Below are 17,204 nucleotides of genomic sequence, written 5' to 3'. Positions count from 1 at the left end.
CGATTCCAGTATGAAGAAGAGCGGGTCACAGGCTCCAACCATTTACGGAACCAGGTCAAGAAATGCTGACTGCTTCCCACGATACTTGAGTATTCCAAGCCTCCTACAGGGAAATGTAAAGTGAAAGTTTTAAAATCATGCTTTGATGTTCTCCCTTTTCTATGACTGAGCTTAACCCCCTGAGATGAATAAGTGCTTCATTCGCTCTTGCTCCCCGGGGTATGCAGATACGCAGTAGAGCACTTGTCATTCATCATCCGTGAGGTACTCGCTTTCATATTGGAGGTGCCTGTAACGTAGCTTAGAGATAAAGTAATCACTTTAAGTAAAGATACGTTTTTGTTAAATTTCAAGTCTTCGACGGAGGCTGATATCGGTGTTTTCGTTGTTATTTGCTTGTAAGAAAACTACTAATAACAATTTTGTTAAAGAAGAACTTACTTGCGTATCTATAGCATGCAAACCCATCTCCAACATGTCCTTGTTTGCACGTGCACTTGTACGAACCTTGCGTGTTGGAGCAAGAGGCACTCTGGTCACAATAATGCGTCTCTTTCTCACATTCGTCCAGGTCTATTATCACAATGGAACTCTAATTTAGTACTTGATAGGTGAGGTTTTATGACATCAAGCCAAGTTGTTTATAACACTAGAACTACATTTGAGGCTGAAATAGGTTATATCGTATCGCCATATTTTAAATCCCGCTCTAATTGGTTAGAGCGCTGGACTGGTATGCGGGAGGTCGAGGTCGATCGTTCGAGCCCCGGCCGGACCAACACTCAAGGTCTTAAAATAACTGAGGAGAACGCGCTACCTTTCTTTAATAAGAAATGGATAGACATTCAAGTCTTCTCGGAGAAGGACGAATAAACCGTAGGTCCCGTCTCCTGCATCTTGTAATTAGTTAATTTGGTTAGGCAGGGGACGCTAAAGAGCCCACTCACGTGATTACTGTGATGTGGTCTGGCCTGTTTACTGGGAATTGGGGGGAGGGGGCATCTTTAAATAAGTTTCCTTCGATTATTTGTAAACTGCTGATGCAGTCTGGCCAAAGTCCCCCGAAAAGTGTTGTGATGCCCATTTGGTCATATCCACATGTTAATTTGCGCAATATAAATATTAAATTATCATTATTATTATTATTATTATTATTATTATGTATTGTGCGCTTACCTTTCTTACAAGTAAATTGATGGCAATCACTACACTGCACGTCGTTCCATTCATAGCTGTACTTCACACCAAGTGCGTGCACACAATCTTCTTCTTTGAAATTATTTGGCTGATTCTTGGCCCATGCTGTAAAGTTTCCGTGTCCACGATCAACCCAAGTAAAGTCGCCCTCTGTTGATCTGTCATTCAAACCCAGCCAGGATCTGTCTCCATTGTGGCGATGTTGTATGTAGACATTTTCTTCATTGGTGTGGACATCAATAAGGACTGAATTATCGTCGTGGCATTTCTGTGATGCGTTTGTCCAGTTTGTGCAGGTTTCACTCGTAAAGTAACAGTAGCCATTGAAATAACTCCACCCTGGATTACATATGTCTGCAAAAGGAGACATTGGAGTTCTGGTTGACCCTTAAACCATGATTCTCTAAAATGGTGACAATAGATTCGTTTGCTGGTTTCTTCTTAGAATTCGTGTTCAATCCAAACGATATCCTAAGTTTGATGCTTTGTTAGATTTCCATTACCAGTTTGTTTGCCAGGGTATGATAACTGTCATTAGAAATGAAGCACTGATAAATCCAAGGAGTGCGAGTGTTTTGCTTATCACTGATTACTTCTCAACGAATCTTTCAGTCCTATTAAAGTGTATTTTTAAGCAAGGTTCACTGACCTGTCACAACTGCATAACTGACTGAGAGTGGATCATAACGGGTTTCGTAAAGTTCCTTTACACAGGCTCTAAAACCGGTTGTGTTCATATTCTGAAATTATAAAATAAGTATGATAAAAAAAATTAAAACGTAGCAGAAATAATAAGTGTAAGAGAACAGATGGAGCAACAAAAAAATCCTGGGGTGGGTGGAGATCAACTCTCAGCTTCATCCGGGTTATTGGATTTAGTACGTAAGACAACGTTTTACTTGGAAGGCTTTTGATTGAGTATTTTCAGTCAAAAACCAAAGAAATCCACAATTTCAAGATTACTTTACCAACTATTATTTACTGTTTTGCTCTATTTCTTACTAGGGAATCACTTCTTCTACCGCATTTGTTGTCTCTAATATTAATACGGGATATGTTGCATTCAGTCGAGCTTTTCAGTAAGTGTGAACATTGCCCTGTGGTTTAAATTCTACCTCAATCCAAGCTGTTATTCCATTGTGGACCGGTGCAGAGTTTCCACTTTCTGAGGTGCTGTGATTGGCTGTGATCAAAACTGATGGTGTCGCGTTGTAGCTCCTTGTAAAGTATACAAACTATTCATCGAAAAAAAATAAAAAAAACTATCAGAATAGTTTTAAGAAATTCTGGGGGCATCTTAAAAATCATTTTGAATTTTTTTATTGATCAAACTGTTCTAAAATCTTGGATGTGACATCAAATCCTTTTAATTTCATCGTCATCATGATTATCATAAACGTTACCTCACAATAGGCATTGTTGTTTTCGTCTGTCGGTTGATTTGTGTTTGGAAACTTGACAGAGCCGTACTCAGTGAAGAGAGGTCGGTGCAGCTTAGAAAATGCCAACCAATTCTTGAAAAAAAAAAACAGTATCGCAATTTTAGCCGGCTGAAAAAATACTAGATAGTTTACAAGACGCTTTTCGGTTTAATATCGTAAAATAAAACCCTTGGTAGTAACAACAGCTAATCAGAGCAAAGAAAATAACAGAAAAGTTATAGAGAAACATACAACGTAAATTTCTTCGTGTTTTCCATCAAAGTTTTGCATTTCACGAAGGCAAACTTTAAATGAGGTTTTGGTTGTATCCTCTGTCCATATCAAAGCAGCATCATACTTTTTTCCAGTCCTCATGTGTTCAGCTGTCACAAGAGTTACAGGGTGTTCCTTAAACATGTCCTACCACGAGAGAAACAAATATTATTATTTTTTTATAACTACGCCTTCGATTCTTTTCAGGGACGGTAACCTTCGATAGATAAAAGTATCTGTATTTTCGGGCAGGGATTCCAAAGGCAAACATTTCCGTGTTTCCATCTGAAAATAAACGTTGCCTTTAAAAGTTAATTCAGGGAGGTCTGGTGCAACGACATTCTGTGGTTAATCCGTCCAACACCCGAAAAATATGTTGTGAAGCCCTATACCAAGATTTAAAAATGCAAAGGACATGGCCGATTAAAAACCATCGAAAATCACAGTAACTGCTGATGGTTTGGAGGCTCTGGACTCTAACTAACCTTGGGAAAAGTAATATCTTTGCAGTTGGTCCCAGACCACCATTTCTGAAGCTTAACTCTTCCTACCACCCCATCTACCGGAGCTCCTTGATAAGCCATCCAGTCCACAGTCGCAAATGGATTGAAGTTGTTTCCATTCCTCCCGGCTTGCATGGCACAGACTGTGAAATTTTGAGTGTTGACGTTTTCTGTCCATAAAGTGATTGCGTGATGCACCGTCACGGAGTCATTTAGATTGATGTGGTTCATAGTAACTTGTACGTGGACTTCTTTGTTTGGATAAAATCGATAAGGCGGGAAAATGACTGTCATACAGCCTGACTCAGACCATTTTGGAACGTGGAGGAGTTTAACACGACCGCGCAGGAATGGAAAACCTGGTGATAAGTATCAAAAAGCAATTGCGTTATAAATCCAACTAAACTTTTGTCTTTTAGCTATGACAGATATCATTAACAAAAATTGGCTTTGCTTGATGGCTGATTTTTTTTTTCTGAAAAGTCATTCACATGCCTAACAGGAAAACCAAAGGCATCGAGGCAAATGACCATTTACCAAAGAAGGGATAGAGCAATTTTGTTGATCTTCGCTATTGGTACTCATCGAGGAATTAAGGAATGTATGGAAAAAAGGAACAGGAAGAGAGCAGGAATGAATGAATAAATAAGTGAAGGAATGAATGAGTGAGTGAGGGAAAGAAGGAAGGAGGGAAAAAATATAAAAGGAATCTTGGAGTGAATGAAATATGAACAATTCAAGGCACATACCCTCACAACTTCCCGGATGATACATTGTATTATTGTCCAGTCCCCTACAGTAGCTCAACCTGTACAGACATTCATTGTCGTACGTTGTTCCGTTTGCGCTACACACTGGATCCTGATAGGACGGACAATTGTCATCACATACACAGCGAGCTTCGTGTGCGCTGTAAGTTTTACAAACTCCAAAAGACGGGCAGTGGACGTCCAGGCATGGATCTAAGTCTGGTATACATTGAGACAAATGTGAGTGACTTATTCGATTGAACACAATATCCAGCAAACAGCGATGTTCTACATTTTTAACACTAAAAATAATGGAGTGGGGACTGTTAAGAGGAAAACGAGAGGGGAGAAGTCTTAGTTGGGCATCATCTTGTACGGAAGGAAGCATGGGAAAAATCTGTTTTAAGTAAGAAAAAAGACTTGTTATAGCTTGTTTTACTGTAAGATATAACATAGATTGAACGTAGATGATAGTTTTAGCTGAAGTACCAACCTCCAATCACTATATAGCTCACGGAAAGTGGATCATGTTTGCTCCCGGCTCCGCTTAAGTCTTTAACACAAATCGTCATCGATGTTAGTCCGACTTCCTGTAAAGGTGAACATTTTGTAAATAAGCTTCATGTACACCGTATGATTTTTGGGACACTTATATAGGCGTGTTGTAATTAAGTCAAAGATTATGTGATATCTCCCACCACATTCAGAAACTGAAAAGTCACCGTGAATCAGCCTAATAAAAACGAAATGGTGGAGAGGAAAGATAAAATCATCTACTCTTATGCGATCCTAATTTTCTAGTATGGTAAAACAAAAAATGTTTGCCGTATTTTATCATTAGTTCAGCTCCAAATAACGAGCCTACCTCGACCCATGCTGTAACAATATTATTTTCTGGGGAAATGGAACTCTTCCCGCTGACTTGAGGGTTGTAAAAATGACGCACAGAAATAAGGACGATTGGTGATGCGTAAAAGGTGGTGTTAAAGTTCACTTTCTGCGGAGGAAAGAAGATCAGTAATGTAGCATAATCTTCAAGAGGGATCCCAGGATGGAAGAGATGAAACTTTCGGCAAAAGGTAGAACAAGGTAGTACTTGTTGCTTGGAAAGCTTCCAGCCCTCTTCTTTTATATAGATTTGGTCAAGTCTAAACACCCACACACGCAAAGAACAGTTTTGCGTACAGAAAGAGGCTATCTCAATATGACAACTCATTTTTTTGGCTAGATAGGTTATCATATTAACTTTTAAACTATGGGGCTCCGCTTACGCGCCCTGCGCGCATAAACTTCGATCCTTCATCAAAGGGTGAAAAGAGTTTCTGCACGGGGAAAACAGCCAAGTCATTCGAGTCTTCGATGATAAAGATTAAATTGAAGTAAAATTTTAAAAAACTGGAACAGAACCTGTATCACTCACCCGGCAGAAACCATAATTATTTTCAGCTTTAGGGATACCACTATTTCGAAAATTCATTTCACCTGCCCTCGAAAAGTTGAAATCAGAACCATTACCAGTGAATGCAAACCAGTCCTGCGTGTAAAATAAACGAGTGTGAGACAGTTTGTCTGAAGTTTTCATCTTACGTGTTGCTCTTGCTTTGAGCTCCGAGTACTGAGTTACGAGCGGTGCGGTTTGAGTTTTTGGGTTTGGAGGTTCGAGTTTCGAGTTGTGTGTTGCAATTTTCAAGTTGCGAGAAGCGTGATACGAAAGGCAGTGTCAAATAAACCTACCACAACTGTGTCTTGATGTCTCCCATCAAATGGCAAGAATTCCCGGATGCAAACCTCGAAACTTCCGGAACTGACATTTTCTAACCAAACATATATGGCGTCATCTGGCTTTGTGTCTCGTGTGTATTTTGCTGACACAAACACGTGAGGTGTTCCAACAAAGCTCTAGAGTGTGTCAAGTTTATAATGAGAGACTTCAGATATTAAAAGTTAAAACTGGTTTCTTTGTACAACACAATAAATCCGTTAAAGTATATTTTAAACGCGGATATTTGGCCCTGACATAGTTTTGCCAAACTGGAGCATTTGTTTTACTTATTAACTCGAACATTTTGTTTCGTACTTTGATACATAAACATACCTTTGTCTGTAAAAACAAATCAATTGAAATGTTGATTAACATGTCAAGCTAGCTTTGCGTAAGCAAGACTGATAACCCTGATCCATTACACCAGTTGACCTTGTCCTTGTAAGTTTAGGCCGATAAGAATCATGTGAAAACAACTTTCAAACGGAACAAAAGAACACCTTTCGCAACTTACATTAACTGCAAATTGAACCTGCTTGAAGTCTTAAGTAAAAAACAAACTCCAATCTGACACCAAGTGTTATTTTTTACTTTAGTTTTTATATAATGTTTTTGTAGGACCACTTGAACGAAAAACCTACCAAGAAGGTGATTTACAACAAAACAAGCGCAGTCTTTTCTTTTCAGCCTTACTATTTCATCTAACCTGAGAGAAAGTGATCTTGTCGCATTTCGTTTCTGTTGTCCATATTCCACTAAAAGTATTGCTACCATGCGTCATTTGTGGATGATCTTGGAAAGCCAACCAGTTGACAATTCCTGTTCCATTTGATCCTATGCCTGACTCACGTGTACACACCTCAAAACCACGTGAAGTAACGGACTGAACCCACACAGCTGAGGGTGAATGGACACGTGAAAACTTCTCCCCATGGCTTATCGTCACGTGAACTTGGACCTCCACAGGAGAAAATGTGACAAGGACATTATTGCCGTCTCTTTACACAGTTTTACAGACGCTGTTAACTAGTTTAACTACCCTAGTTTCTCAGTTATAAGGCGTACGGTTTTTTTCAAGAAAATTCTGTCTCCAGGTGGAAAGTTATTGCTGAATATTTGGGGTGCGTCTTATAGCTAAGTATTTTTGCGCAACTAAATCTTAAGATCCCAATTTTAGCAGATCTTACGGTTAAAAAGACAAGAAAAAGACACTAATTGTTGGTCGTTGACTTTTTTAGATCTGGTGGTTTTGAAAAGAACCTGTTGGCTCTAAAAAAAGCCGTTGTGGTGGTTCTGAAAGAACCTTTTCTTATATGGCCTCCGTCAAATGACCAAAAAACGAATCCCACACGAGCAGAGCTTTTTAGTCTGAGGTGTAACGAAGATTTCATAAATGAAAAAAAGAAACTCACTGATGACAAAAATTGTACAGTCATGACCCTCAGACTATGGCACACTTTGAGAAAATGTTCTTTTTAAAGCTTCCTTTGATTTCGCTCTACAGCCTCTTTTCGTCTATCTCACATTCTACGACCACCCGCCTCTTACATTAATCGAACTTCAAACCCTCCTTCCCCATCAAAGCTTGTTTTACCCTTAAATAAATAAATAAGCTTTGATAGCTAACACAATTACTGGTAACCCAGGAGTTTACATTGTGGGCTTCTGTTACCCTTACCTTCCCTGAGCCACTTAAAGCATTGGGAAACACAACGTTTGTACAGCGTGGCAACCGACAATGAGAAGATGGTGAACACCCACTGCTACAACTCCAGTCCTGTAAGGTCTTTGATATGTTTAGATTCCCCGCTTGGAGAGGAGTTCCTGAGTGAGATGACTTTATTTAGATACTGACTGTAGTAGCGGAGATGACAGTAACTGAGGGGGGGAGGGGGAGGGAGTGTTTGAAGGAGGGGAAGGGTTCAGCTTGAACTCTTATGGCTTAGGCTGCTGACCTTGTTTCGTGCTTTAATTGTTTGTTTAAAAGAGGGTGTTCGGAGGCAAAATCGTTGGCCCAAAATGATCTTTACAGGCAGAATAGTTTCTTCTCTCTTTGTTGACTAGGACATCATATTCGTTTCCAGGGTCTAACCTCATACTATCAGGCATCAAAAACCATCCTCTTTTAAAATTAAAGTCTATTGGTCTTAACAAATTTATGTCAAGCTTGTCTTTCAAGAAGTAGCTTGCAGGAAACCCTCGCAAGCGAATCGCACTTCAAGCAGATTCTGCAGACTATTAACCAATGTTTAGGTTACGTAAGCTTATCTAGATGCTACTTTTATCAATGAATTGAGCCTGTTTCAACACCACACAATCGCTGATTTGCAAACAAAAAATTAACATATAACTGATAATGTACGAATCCATAAATAAATAAATAAATGTGTCACGCAAGACTTTGTTTATCAGTGTTCAATCGATCTGCTTTCTCAGAATTAACGGAGATGGCATTCAACTTTCTTGCATAAACAATCTGTAGAGCACTGATATTTCCCACGTGGCACATTTTCTACTGCATAGAAATTGTTCTCCATTTTGTTTTGAAGTGATTTGTTTCACCCGGAAGTGATTTCCCGATTAGGTATCTAGAAACGGATTGCTCAAACAAGGAATACTAATGTATCTAGCCTGAATCAAAATTGGTTCATCGTCTCGCGTCAAGCTGTAGATAAGGTTTTAATTTTAGTGAGTAGAACTGCATTTCACCTTTAACAGTTGAACTAATTACCATGCCATTCATTTCTATTGTGATTCTATCCAAATTGGGGCGGGTACCAATATTGGTGCCAATTGGTGCCAATATTGTCAAGAAAGGCTTCGTACGTGAGTCGAGGACTCGACGTTTGAAATTTATTCAGTCACAATCAAAGCTAATTTTTAGTTTAAAGCCATTGCCTTCAATTCATGCGATAAAACGATTGTTTCAGGCAGTAAGTGTTAGAATTAAGTAACGATTTCCGAAGCATCCATGAGCATTTGAAGAAGGACATTATCATCGTATAAATATTCGCCGAATGTATCATCTAGGAATCACAAGGACACATAGAGTATTTATTTACAGAAAATTTTGATAGTTTCTACTTTGCGATTGATTGTGTACGAGTTTACCTCGTGAGGGGGCGTATCCCCTAATTTTTTTTGTAATCCTCTAAAGTATCGTTTATATTTTTAAAAACCAAAAACATCTCTCGAATAGCAAATATATCTGACGAATGACAAAAAATGCCGTTCCTATCAAAGAAAATTTTTGCTTGCAGGACCGCATTGCTGATGCGAGAACCAAATCGTTGCCTGGGCATATTTTCAATTACTGCCTTCGATACCTTGCCTGCCCCAATAATAAGCTCCTTATTCGGTGGAGAATGAAGGTAGGCCGGTGACAGTTTCGTAGGCCGCGGTTTTTTTTTTTTTTTTTTTTTTTTCCACTAAGTTTGACGGTTTTGGCAAACCTCCTCAGTCTAGATCAAATTGTCTCGATGTAAAAATAAATGCACCCAATTAAACACGATGCACTTTATTACCCTAATCTTACCTTGGGCAGAGAATGGAAAGCTTCCAAGAATAGTGAACAGTAATAACAGCCACAGGGAAGGCCTGGATGAAGTGTTCGTGCCCATATTTGATAATCCTTCCGCCTGAAGTCTGAAGAACTCACAAGAGGATGTGCTCTGATGCCTTGTGGTTCTGGCGATATGAAAACTATCAATTCAAGCTTGTTTGTAAGGTAGCTGTTTTCACTTCCAGGGATGCGCCGCGCCTTTGTTTAATCACTGTCAATTTTCTGCAATTTTAACAGGTTTTAACAAAAAGGGGTATGAAGCTAAGGTGGTTTTTACATCACCTCCTATTTTTTTGCTTGTTTTTGTTTATTTATTTATCGTTTTTATATTATTTTTGTTCTTTTCGGATGGGAAAGGTCTGACCTCGCCTCAGCATCAATTAAGGATTTTAGGAGCCAGCGGTATAACAGCGGTTATGACCAAACTAAACACTATATGAGTGTTACACCACACTATAAGTGGAGTCGCCATATTGAAAACTGCATTGTCATTTCACATTGAAGACACTGAATTTTTCTTTTTTCTCACTTAAAATGGACAGAATATTACGGCTAGGATCTGGTGGTATTCCTGGAGTCGGGCAGGTTTGTTTATTTGTTGATACGTACGCTTTGTAACGTGAAATAACGATGTTTAGAAGCTTCACAAATCCTCGTTCAACACGTTGAAACATTTTTTTTTAACAAAGCTCGATTTTGACCCACTTCCCACGGCTGTATTTTGCGAAAATATGCTGTTGGCATAAGTTATGCTATCAGGACAAAACTAAGGATCGTGTTCTAAGCTTAACTGTATATAAATGATGAATGTAACCTTGGGAATCTTCACTCTGAAGTTGACTTCAGCCCAGGTACTAGAAATGGGTCAAAATGCCGGTCTTTGACACCATCAACTGTATTTTTCTTAGAACTCTCTTTATCTGGACGTTCACCATGCAATTTCAAACCGTTCAAACCGTTTTACAATTTGACAATTCAGTTGTGTGGTAACACGAGGAAAGTTAATTAGCTTTATTTGGCAAGAGATTTTACTTACGTCAACAAAACAACGAGCCACAGTTTAATGGAAGACTAGAGTCAAGAAAAATGAAGTCACGTTGTTTGAAATTAACTTTTGTATATAGTCAATCTTGATTCCTACTCTTGAGCATATTTTGAGACTTGTCAGAGCACCCTTATCACTACATATCATTTAAATGTTCTGTGGAGATAATTATCTGATATGATCATATGTTTACTTTGGCCTTAGGCTCCTCCGAGTGATGCACCAGTTGTGGATACAGCAGAACAAGTTTATATCTCATCATTAGCTCTTTTAAAGGTGTGATGATATCATGCAGATGTAATTCAGGAACTTGCAACAAATTTGTCTTTCCTAAGTAGACAACATGCTTAATCCTTGCATTTCCAAGTACCTCAATAAGGTCTAGAATTACACTTAGTCGTGTTCTTCTAAAATGCTTCCAGAATTGTATGGTTTTTATTTTCTTTTGCAATTGTTACAAAATCTAACCTTTATTCATTCAATTTTACTCTCAATTCCTGAATGTACTCTTGGAAAGATGTTAAAACATGGTAAGTAATATTCCATTATGAAATTTACTTTTATTTCATTTATGGCTAATATTATTTTGGAGATGAAACCCAAATCATGCTATTTTCCACCCCTTAACCTATTACTTGAAGCAAGTAAACTTGTGACTTGTTATAAGTTTCCATCTAACTTTTGTTGAGGTGACACACACAAACCCACGCACACACACACACTGCACCATTTGGTAAATGATATTGAGAGTTCATGACAGCAGTCAATTTTGTTGGCTTTTCAGACTGCTTTAATAAAGTGATTTCTATTAATTTTTATACAGGGTTAATATGTCTATAGTGGAGGCGCGGTGGTCTCATGGTTGGTGCGCTCGACTCCAGATCAGGTGGTCCGGGTTTGAGCCCCGGCCGGGACATTGTGTTGTGTTCTTAGGCAAGACACTTTACTCTCTCAGTGCCTCTCTTCACCCAGGTGTATAAATGGGTACCGGCAATTTAATGCTGGGGTAACCCTGCGATGGACTAGCATCCCATCCAGGGGGAAGTAGAAATACTCCCAGTCGCTTCATGCTACAGAAACCGGAGTTAAGCACCGGCCTAATGGGCTATTAGGCTCTTAAACAGACTTGACCTTTTTGCCTAATATGTCTATCAGGCTTTTGTGCATAATAACACAAGAGCACCAATATATGAAATGTATTTGTAAATGGAAGTTCTATTAAAAGGAATGGATAAAATTAGATCCAGCCCATTTTCTCTATTTCTCCAGTCTGCTTAAAATAGAAGTCTTATTGGAAAGGATCTTGACAATAGAATATACTGTTAAGTTTCTTAGGCTTATAATTTATCATAATATGTATTTTATATATGTATATGTGCACGATCCTTCGCAGTAAAGCACTATTTAAGCAATAGTGAAAATCAGACCTGAAAAAAATTCAGGCCTGTACGGGATTCGAACCACTGACCTCTGCGATACTAGTGCAACGCTCTACCAATTGAGCTAACAAGCCAACTGGGAGCAGGCCATCAAATTAATTCGACATAAACCCGTAAGATGATAAATCAAACAACAAACATATGAAATACATATATATGAACTGCGGTTATGAAACGTATATGTGCACGATCCTTCGCAGTAAAGCACTATTTAAGCAATGGTGAAAATCAGACCTGAAAAAAATTTTGAGCTTGTTAGCTCAATTGGTAGAGCGCTGCACTAGTATCGCAGAGGTCAGTGGTTCGAATCCCGTACAGGCCTGAATTTTTTTCAGGTCTGATTTTCACTATTGCTTAAATAGTGCTTTACTGCAAAGGATCGTGCACATATACGTTTCATAACCGCAGTTCATATATTTATGTATTTTCACATGTTTGTTGTTTGATGTATTTTATAGTCTGAAACTGTAAAGAGGTAGTCGTTTATCTTCCAATAAATTTTTTTTGTAAATTAACATTTACTTTTTCAGGCAGAGCTGGTGTTCCGATGGAAGTGATGGGTCTCATGTTGGGAGAATTTGTGGATGACTACACTGTTCGGGTTATTGATGTGTTTGCCATGCCGCAGAGTGGAACGGTAAACTTTAAAAGTTGTTTAGAGAGAAAATCTATCTCTAAGCCTTTCGTGCAGATCATATTACTCTGTATGTTATGAATGTTGCCCAGTATCACAGCATACTAACCTGTTGATATCCTAGCAACGTGTTATTATTTTTCTATAACTTGGGGTATTTATTTGTTATTTATTGACAGGGTGTGAGTGTTGAGGCTGTTGATCCTGTTTTTCAAGCTAAGATGTTGGACATGCTGAAGCAAACTGGCAGGTATACAGTATGGTAGATCATTTGATTGACAGAAGTCTGATGTCAACTACATGTCAGTTTAGTAATATACAATAAATAGGCAATGAGCAATTTAGCAATAAGCAATAAATAACTATTTTAGGTGGGATTTTACCTGTAAAGGTCTGTATCCCTTTGCAGGGATATTTGTAAAGTTAAGAATACCCTGCATTTCCAGGTTGCAATCAAAGCAATAACAACTTACCAGCAATGATCGTTTCTTTACTTTGTATATTATCCAGAGGTCAAAATATCATTTATTTAATTTCATTATGAGCAAAAATGTTTCACCTAGAGATGAAAATGGAGGGGGACTAAAGATAAAGACATCACTCCTTTTAACAACTCCCACAAGTTATTGCTCAAATGCGTATTGATTGTCTTCAATATCTTCAGAGCTTGGCACATGCTAAAAATAATCTATTTTTATTCTTGCAAATTTGTCAAATTCAACTGTATTTTTCTAGGCCAGAAATGGTTGTTGGTTGGTATCATTCTCATCCAGGCTTTGGCTGTTGGCTCTCAGGAGTTGATATCAACACTCAGCAGGTGATTTATTGTGTTTGTGTGTGCGTGTGTGCTGTGTGTGTGTGTGTGTGTGTGTGTGTGTGTGCGTGTGCATGTGTGTGTGTGCATGCATGTGTGCGTGCGTCTGCATCTGTGACTCATATTTACTGTTGACTTTGCCCTGGTCGACAAATTGTTAGGTAGGGCAGCTGAGAGTGGTCTTTTCTGTACTTTTCTCACCTCGACAACAGAGATCCCTTCAATCTTCTTAGAGAAGTCGGGAAGATTGAAGGGACCTTTGCTCACAGGGTACCAAACAGCATGTCAACTGCAACTTCTACATGTAGGTTTACTGTCAAGTGTTTCCTGTTTTGGTGCAATTTGTTGTGCATTTCTAACCTTTTCTTGACTTTTATTGAAGGCTGGGGAAAAGCATTCTCAATTTTTTTTTAAGGTGGCAATCCCCTCAGTGAAGTGACCTCCTGAAAGGAGCAATCCCCAAAGAAGTGAGCCCTCCCCCCTCCACCTACTGAAAAAAAAATTAGTAACTCTCAGAGTAGCCACTCACACCTATGACAGAGGTTCTATACTTTCTAAACTTGGCAACAAGTGTAACCAGTACCTGACGATTTTTCCTATTTTTTGCCTCAGAGTTTTGAAGCACTCTCTGAAAGAGCTGTTGCAGTTGTTGTGGATCCTATTCAAAGTGTCAAAGGAAAGGTAGGGGTATTTTGCTTCATTCTGTGGAAGAGGGTACACAGACTCTTGTGAAAATAGATTTAAGTTGGGTAGCTTTCCTAGACACTGCATACTTGTGACATTGTGATAAGTTACCTCTGCACTGTATACTACTTTCCCAACAATAACAGTAGATGTCTTCCGCTACTGCAGGTTGTTATAGATGCATTCCGTCTTATTAATCCGAACATGATGGTCCTTGGTCAGGAGTCGCGACAGACAACCTCAAATCTTGGACATTTACAGAAGCCTTCAATACAGGTACACTTGGTAGTATGTATATAAACAGGTTGGGGAAACAGATGAACAGTTCTGAATTCTTGTTAACAAACACCTGCCATGGTTTGACTATATGTGTTTTTTGTTTCCTTTTTAGGCTCTGATACACGGTCTGAATAGACATTACTACTCAATCTCTATCAACTACAAAAAGAATGAACTCGAACAAAAGGTATTTAAACTTCCACCGTTAGAAAATATTGCCGTTAAATTGTTGAAAGTTCGTGAGTAAAGCAATGAACGTCGTATGTTATAAAGCATACAGACATACGTGGGCGAAGTTTTCTGAACAGAAATTCGAATCCGTTATTGGAGGGTTTTTTCCGAGCCTGCCTCGCCACAGAATAAAAAAAAAAATAAAACCAATACGACGATTTTCATAGTTCATCGTTCCAGTCATTCTATGCTTCAACAGAAATGCGACAAGCTGAGCTGGGGCGGATCCAGGGGTGGTTCGGTCAAATAACCTACATTTTCCCTCAGAACGCTGGAAATCATGTTTCCGAAGGCCTAATTTTCAAAATCTTGGACCCCTCAGAAGGGGAACAATTCTCCGAACCCATCTCTGAACCCCCCTCCGAACCCCCCTTTACTAAATCCCGGATCCGCCCCAGCTGAGGCAGTTCTGCGCTTCTAGTCCCGTATGTCATTACCTAACTCTCACCTCCCGGTCTTTTATTTTTTGTCCGTTAGATGTTGTTGAACCTGCATAAGAAGACGTGGATGGATGGTTTGACTTTGCAAGATTATGATGACCATTGCGCATTGAATCAGAAAACTGTTAAAGTAAGTTGTACGTCCTTCATGGAAATGAAGTAAAGCCAAAAGTTCCTTGGAATTACCGTGTAATTTTTAAGGCCTCCCCATATGTCGTTTCATAGTAGTGCCTGATTCTAGAGCAACATAGTTTTAACCAGCGGCGTACTGATCGAGGTCCTTTTCCGGCGAAAACCACTTTTTGTGAAAAATCTTCTTCAACAAGATTATCATTCGAATAAGTAAAGATTTGTTAAAACATTTTACAATAAAAATCTGCGATAAAATACTGGAAAATATTACACGACGTTTCCAGAACGTCATTATCAAGTGAGAATTATTATTATATTTTATGTTATAATTATTATAATATTTATCATTATTATTATTATTATTATTATTATTATTATTATTATTACTGATACTGCTTGAGAGATGCACATACTGGGTACGAAGAAAGTAATGTGAAGGCCTAGCGGCTGTTACTCTTTCTCAAAATGATTCTCCCATACAGTTCGCGAATACTATTTTAAGTATAACCCCCATTGCTTCTTTCGTAGCTGTTGAGAGAGTTGAACGACGGCTGCATCGGCCATTCGAGTGACATCTAGTACATGTGGTTGTTGAATTGTCCTTAATTTATGGTATACAGTTTTGAAGGAGTCTTTTATTTCTTGCAGGAAATGTTGGAGCTTGTCAAGAGTTACCATAAGGTAAAATTTCTATTTTAAAAGAGCGTATGAATATAACCCTGCTTTTAGTGCTAAGAAGAGTTTTTTAGTTAATTTTTCTCCTCCTCCGTTTTTGTTAGGCTGTGGAAGAGGAAGATACTATGACTCCAGAACAACGCGCCATAAAAAATGTCGGAAAACAGGTCAGTTGCTACAAGATTTTTTGGTTTCGCCACTCTATAGAATTTCCCAGTTATGCCTCAAGCTTGGACGTCAGGAGAAGTGGCTGGTAAGGCTCTATTTTCGCTTCTCCATCACGGGTTTAGCCAACTACCAACTACAGATGGGTGACAACCCGAGGGAAGTTTGGGTCGGGTCGGGTTCCAAACCTCCCTCGTTTCATCCCTGCGCTCTTAAAAGCGCTGTTGACTATCGCGCTTCGTTTTTCTAAAAGAACGCTTTCGACAAGTTATTTTGGGTTCGTTTTTCGATTCTCACGGAGCGCGATCTCATTCCACGACCAGCGTCTGGTAGACGACCCATTCATAACGAAATGGGCTTTTCTCTGTTGTGAGAATCTTCTTTTCATCATGATAGGGGACGAAATTTTGTGCAATCAAAATGTTTTATTCCTTTCTTTTTGTATTTTAGGATCCCAAGCGGCATCTAGAAGAGAGCGTTGAAGTGATGATGACGTCAGACATCGTCCAGTGCCTCGGCGCTATGCTCAACTCAGTCGTCTTCTAGGTGTTTGAACCAATCTGTTCTCTTTGTATAATAATTAAACTACAGCAAGAATGTGTTCAAGTGTGAATGTCTTTACCAAACTTGTCTTTCTAAAGCTTAAGGAACGAGAGGTTTTTTCTCCCCTATTTTTTTTATAGGAAGTGTATTCAGATGCCTCCAACCTCGACTTCGTGTACTGGACCCAATCTTTCTCGCACGGGTCCAAACATATCGCACTAAGATGAATCTCGACCCCAGTCTCATTTAAGCAGAGAGGGCTAGGTTAAAAATCAGGGAAATAAAATGGAGTTCGCATTAGCAAAATAAAAAACAGAAACGAAAATTACAAAGATGTTGTTTAATTCATAAAGAAATGACAAATACGGTACTTTGGACTGAAAAAAAAAAACTTCAATCGTTACCATCAATTCCTACTTAAATAAATCGCTTCACGTGGAGTATGGAGGTACACTTACCCAACGCTTCAGTGATGTGTGTACGTTGAGGCAGCTGGTGTTCAAGGCTGTTTCATCTATGGCCCGGTGATACAATAAGTGGGCTACTGACAAAGTACAGAGTCTTACCACCTATTTTTGTATCTGCCCTAATCACGCAGAAAAGAAAATCGCTGTTATTCGCAAGAGAGGATAGTTTCACACCTCAAACCCCTAGAT

The 17,204-nt window shown here is 38.9% G+C and overlaps 2 protein-coding genes across 3 annotated transcripts in view; one reads left to right on the top strand and one right to left on the bottom strand.

The window, feature by feature from the left end:
- The window catches only part of LOC111347532 (uncharacterized), a 19,985-nt gene extending 12,239 nt beyond the window's left edge, over positions 1 to 7,746 (bottom strand). The window contains exons 1-15 of the mRNA XM_088748583.1: positions 7,584 to 7,746; positions 6,612 to 6,863; positions 5,878 to 6,042; positions 5,564 to 5,677; positions 5,009 to 5,140; positions 4,637 to 4,733; positions 4,144 to 4,362; positions 3,377 to 3,753; positions 2,871 to 3,038; positions 2,601 to 2,711; positions 2,313 to 2,432; positions 1,847 to 1,937; positions 1,177 to 1,551; positions 442 to 573; positions 1 to 103 (exon numbers count right to left, since the gene is read on the bottom strand). The exon at positions 1 to 103 is cut by the window's left edge and continues 131 nt beyond it. Of these exons, the coding sequence (XP_088604709.1) occupies positions 1 to 103; positions 442 to 573; positions 1,177 to 1,551; positions 1,847 to 1,937; positions 2,313 to 2,432; positions 2,601 to 2,711; positions 2,871 to 3,038; positions 3,377 to 3,753; positions 4,144 to 4,362; positions 4,637 to 4,733; positions 5,009 to 5,140; positions 5,564 to 5,677; positions 5,878 to 6,042; positions 6,612 to 6,686 (2,279 nt within the window). The 5' untranslated portion in view covers positions 6,687 to 6,863; positions 7,584 to 7,746. The remainder of the gene's footprint in view (positions 104 to 441; positions 574 to 1,176; positions 1,552 to 1,846; positions 1,938 to 2,312; positions 2,433 to 2,600; positions 2,712 to 2,870; positions 3,039 to 3,376; positions 3,754 to 4,143; positions 4,363 to 4,636; positions 4,734 to 5,008; positions 5,141 to 5,563; positions 5,678 to 5,877; positions 6,043 to 6,611; positions 6,864 to 7,583) is intronic.
- Positions 7,747 to 9,915: 2,169 nt separating this feature from the next.
- On the top strand, positions 9,916 to 16,606 carry LOC111343635 (ubiquitin C-terminal hydrolase PSMD14). Of its 2 annotated transcripts, XM_088748590.1 has the most exons (13): positions 9,916 to 10,052; positions 10,717 to 10,788; positions 11,030 to 11,042; positions 12,482 to 12,588; positions 12,765 to 12,835; positions 13,321 to 13,402; positions 14,012 to 14,080; positions 14,252 to 14,359; positions 14,475 to 14,549; positions 15,071 to 15,163; positions 15,814 to 15,846; positions 15,945 to 16,007; positions 16,456 to 16,606. In XM_088748590.1, the coding sequence occupies exons 1-13, from the start codon at positions 10,002 to 10,004 to the stop codon at positions 16,549 to 16,551; spliced, it is 933 nt and encodes a 310-aa protein (XP_088604716.1). In that variant the 5' UTR covers positions 9,916 to 10,001; the 3' UTR covers positions 16,552 to 16,606. The 2 variants fall into 2 exon arrangements, with proteins under 2 accessions (XP_088604716.1, XP_088604717.1); XM_088748591.1 differs by lacking the exons at positions 9,916 to 10,052; positions 10,717 to 10,788; positions 11,030 to 11,042 and adding an exon at positions 11,055 to 11,878 and having other exon boundaries at positions 12,409 to 12,588.
- Positions 16,607 to 17,204: the final 598 nt, after the last annotated feature.

Source organism: Stylophora pistillata, chromosome 2 (genome assembly GCF_964205215.1).
Source record: "Stylophora pistillata chromosome 2, jaStyPist1.2, whole genome shotgun sequence".
Classification (NCBI taxonomy): Eukaryota; Metazoa; Cnidaria; class Anthozoa; order Scleractinia; family Pocilloporidae; genus Stylophora; species Stylophora pistillata.
This window is presented reverse-complemented; position numbering and strand designations above follow the sequence as displayed.

What these genes read in the sequence shown, in the direction of transcription:
- LOC111343635 (XM_088748590.1), top strand. Translation starts at nt 10,002, where the DNA reads ATGGACAGAATATTACGGCTAGGATCTGGTGGTATTCCTGGAGTCGGG. An exon ending in TTGTCAAGAGTTACCATAAG is followed by an intron (nt 15,847 to 15,944) that starts GTAAAATTTCTA and finishes CGTTTTTGTTAG; the next exon opens with GCTGTGGAAGAGGAAGATAC. An exon ending in TAAAAAATGTCGGAAAACAG is followed by an intron (nt 16,008 to 16,455) that starts GTCAGTTGCTAC and finishes TTTGTATTTTAG; the next exon opens with GATCCCAAGCGGCATCTAGA.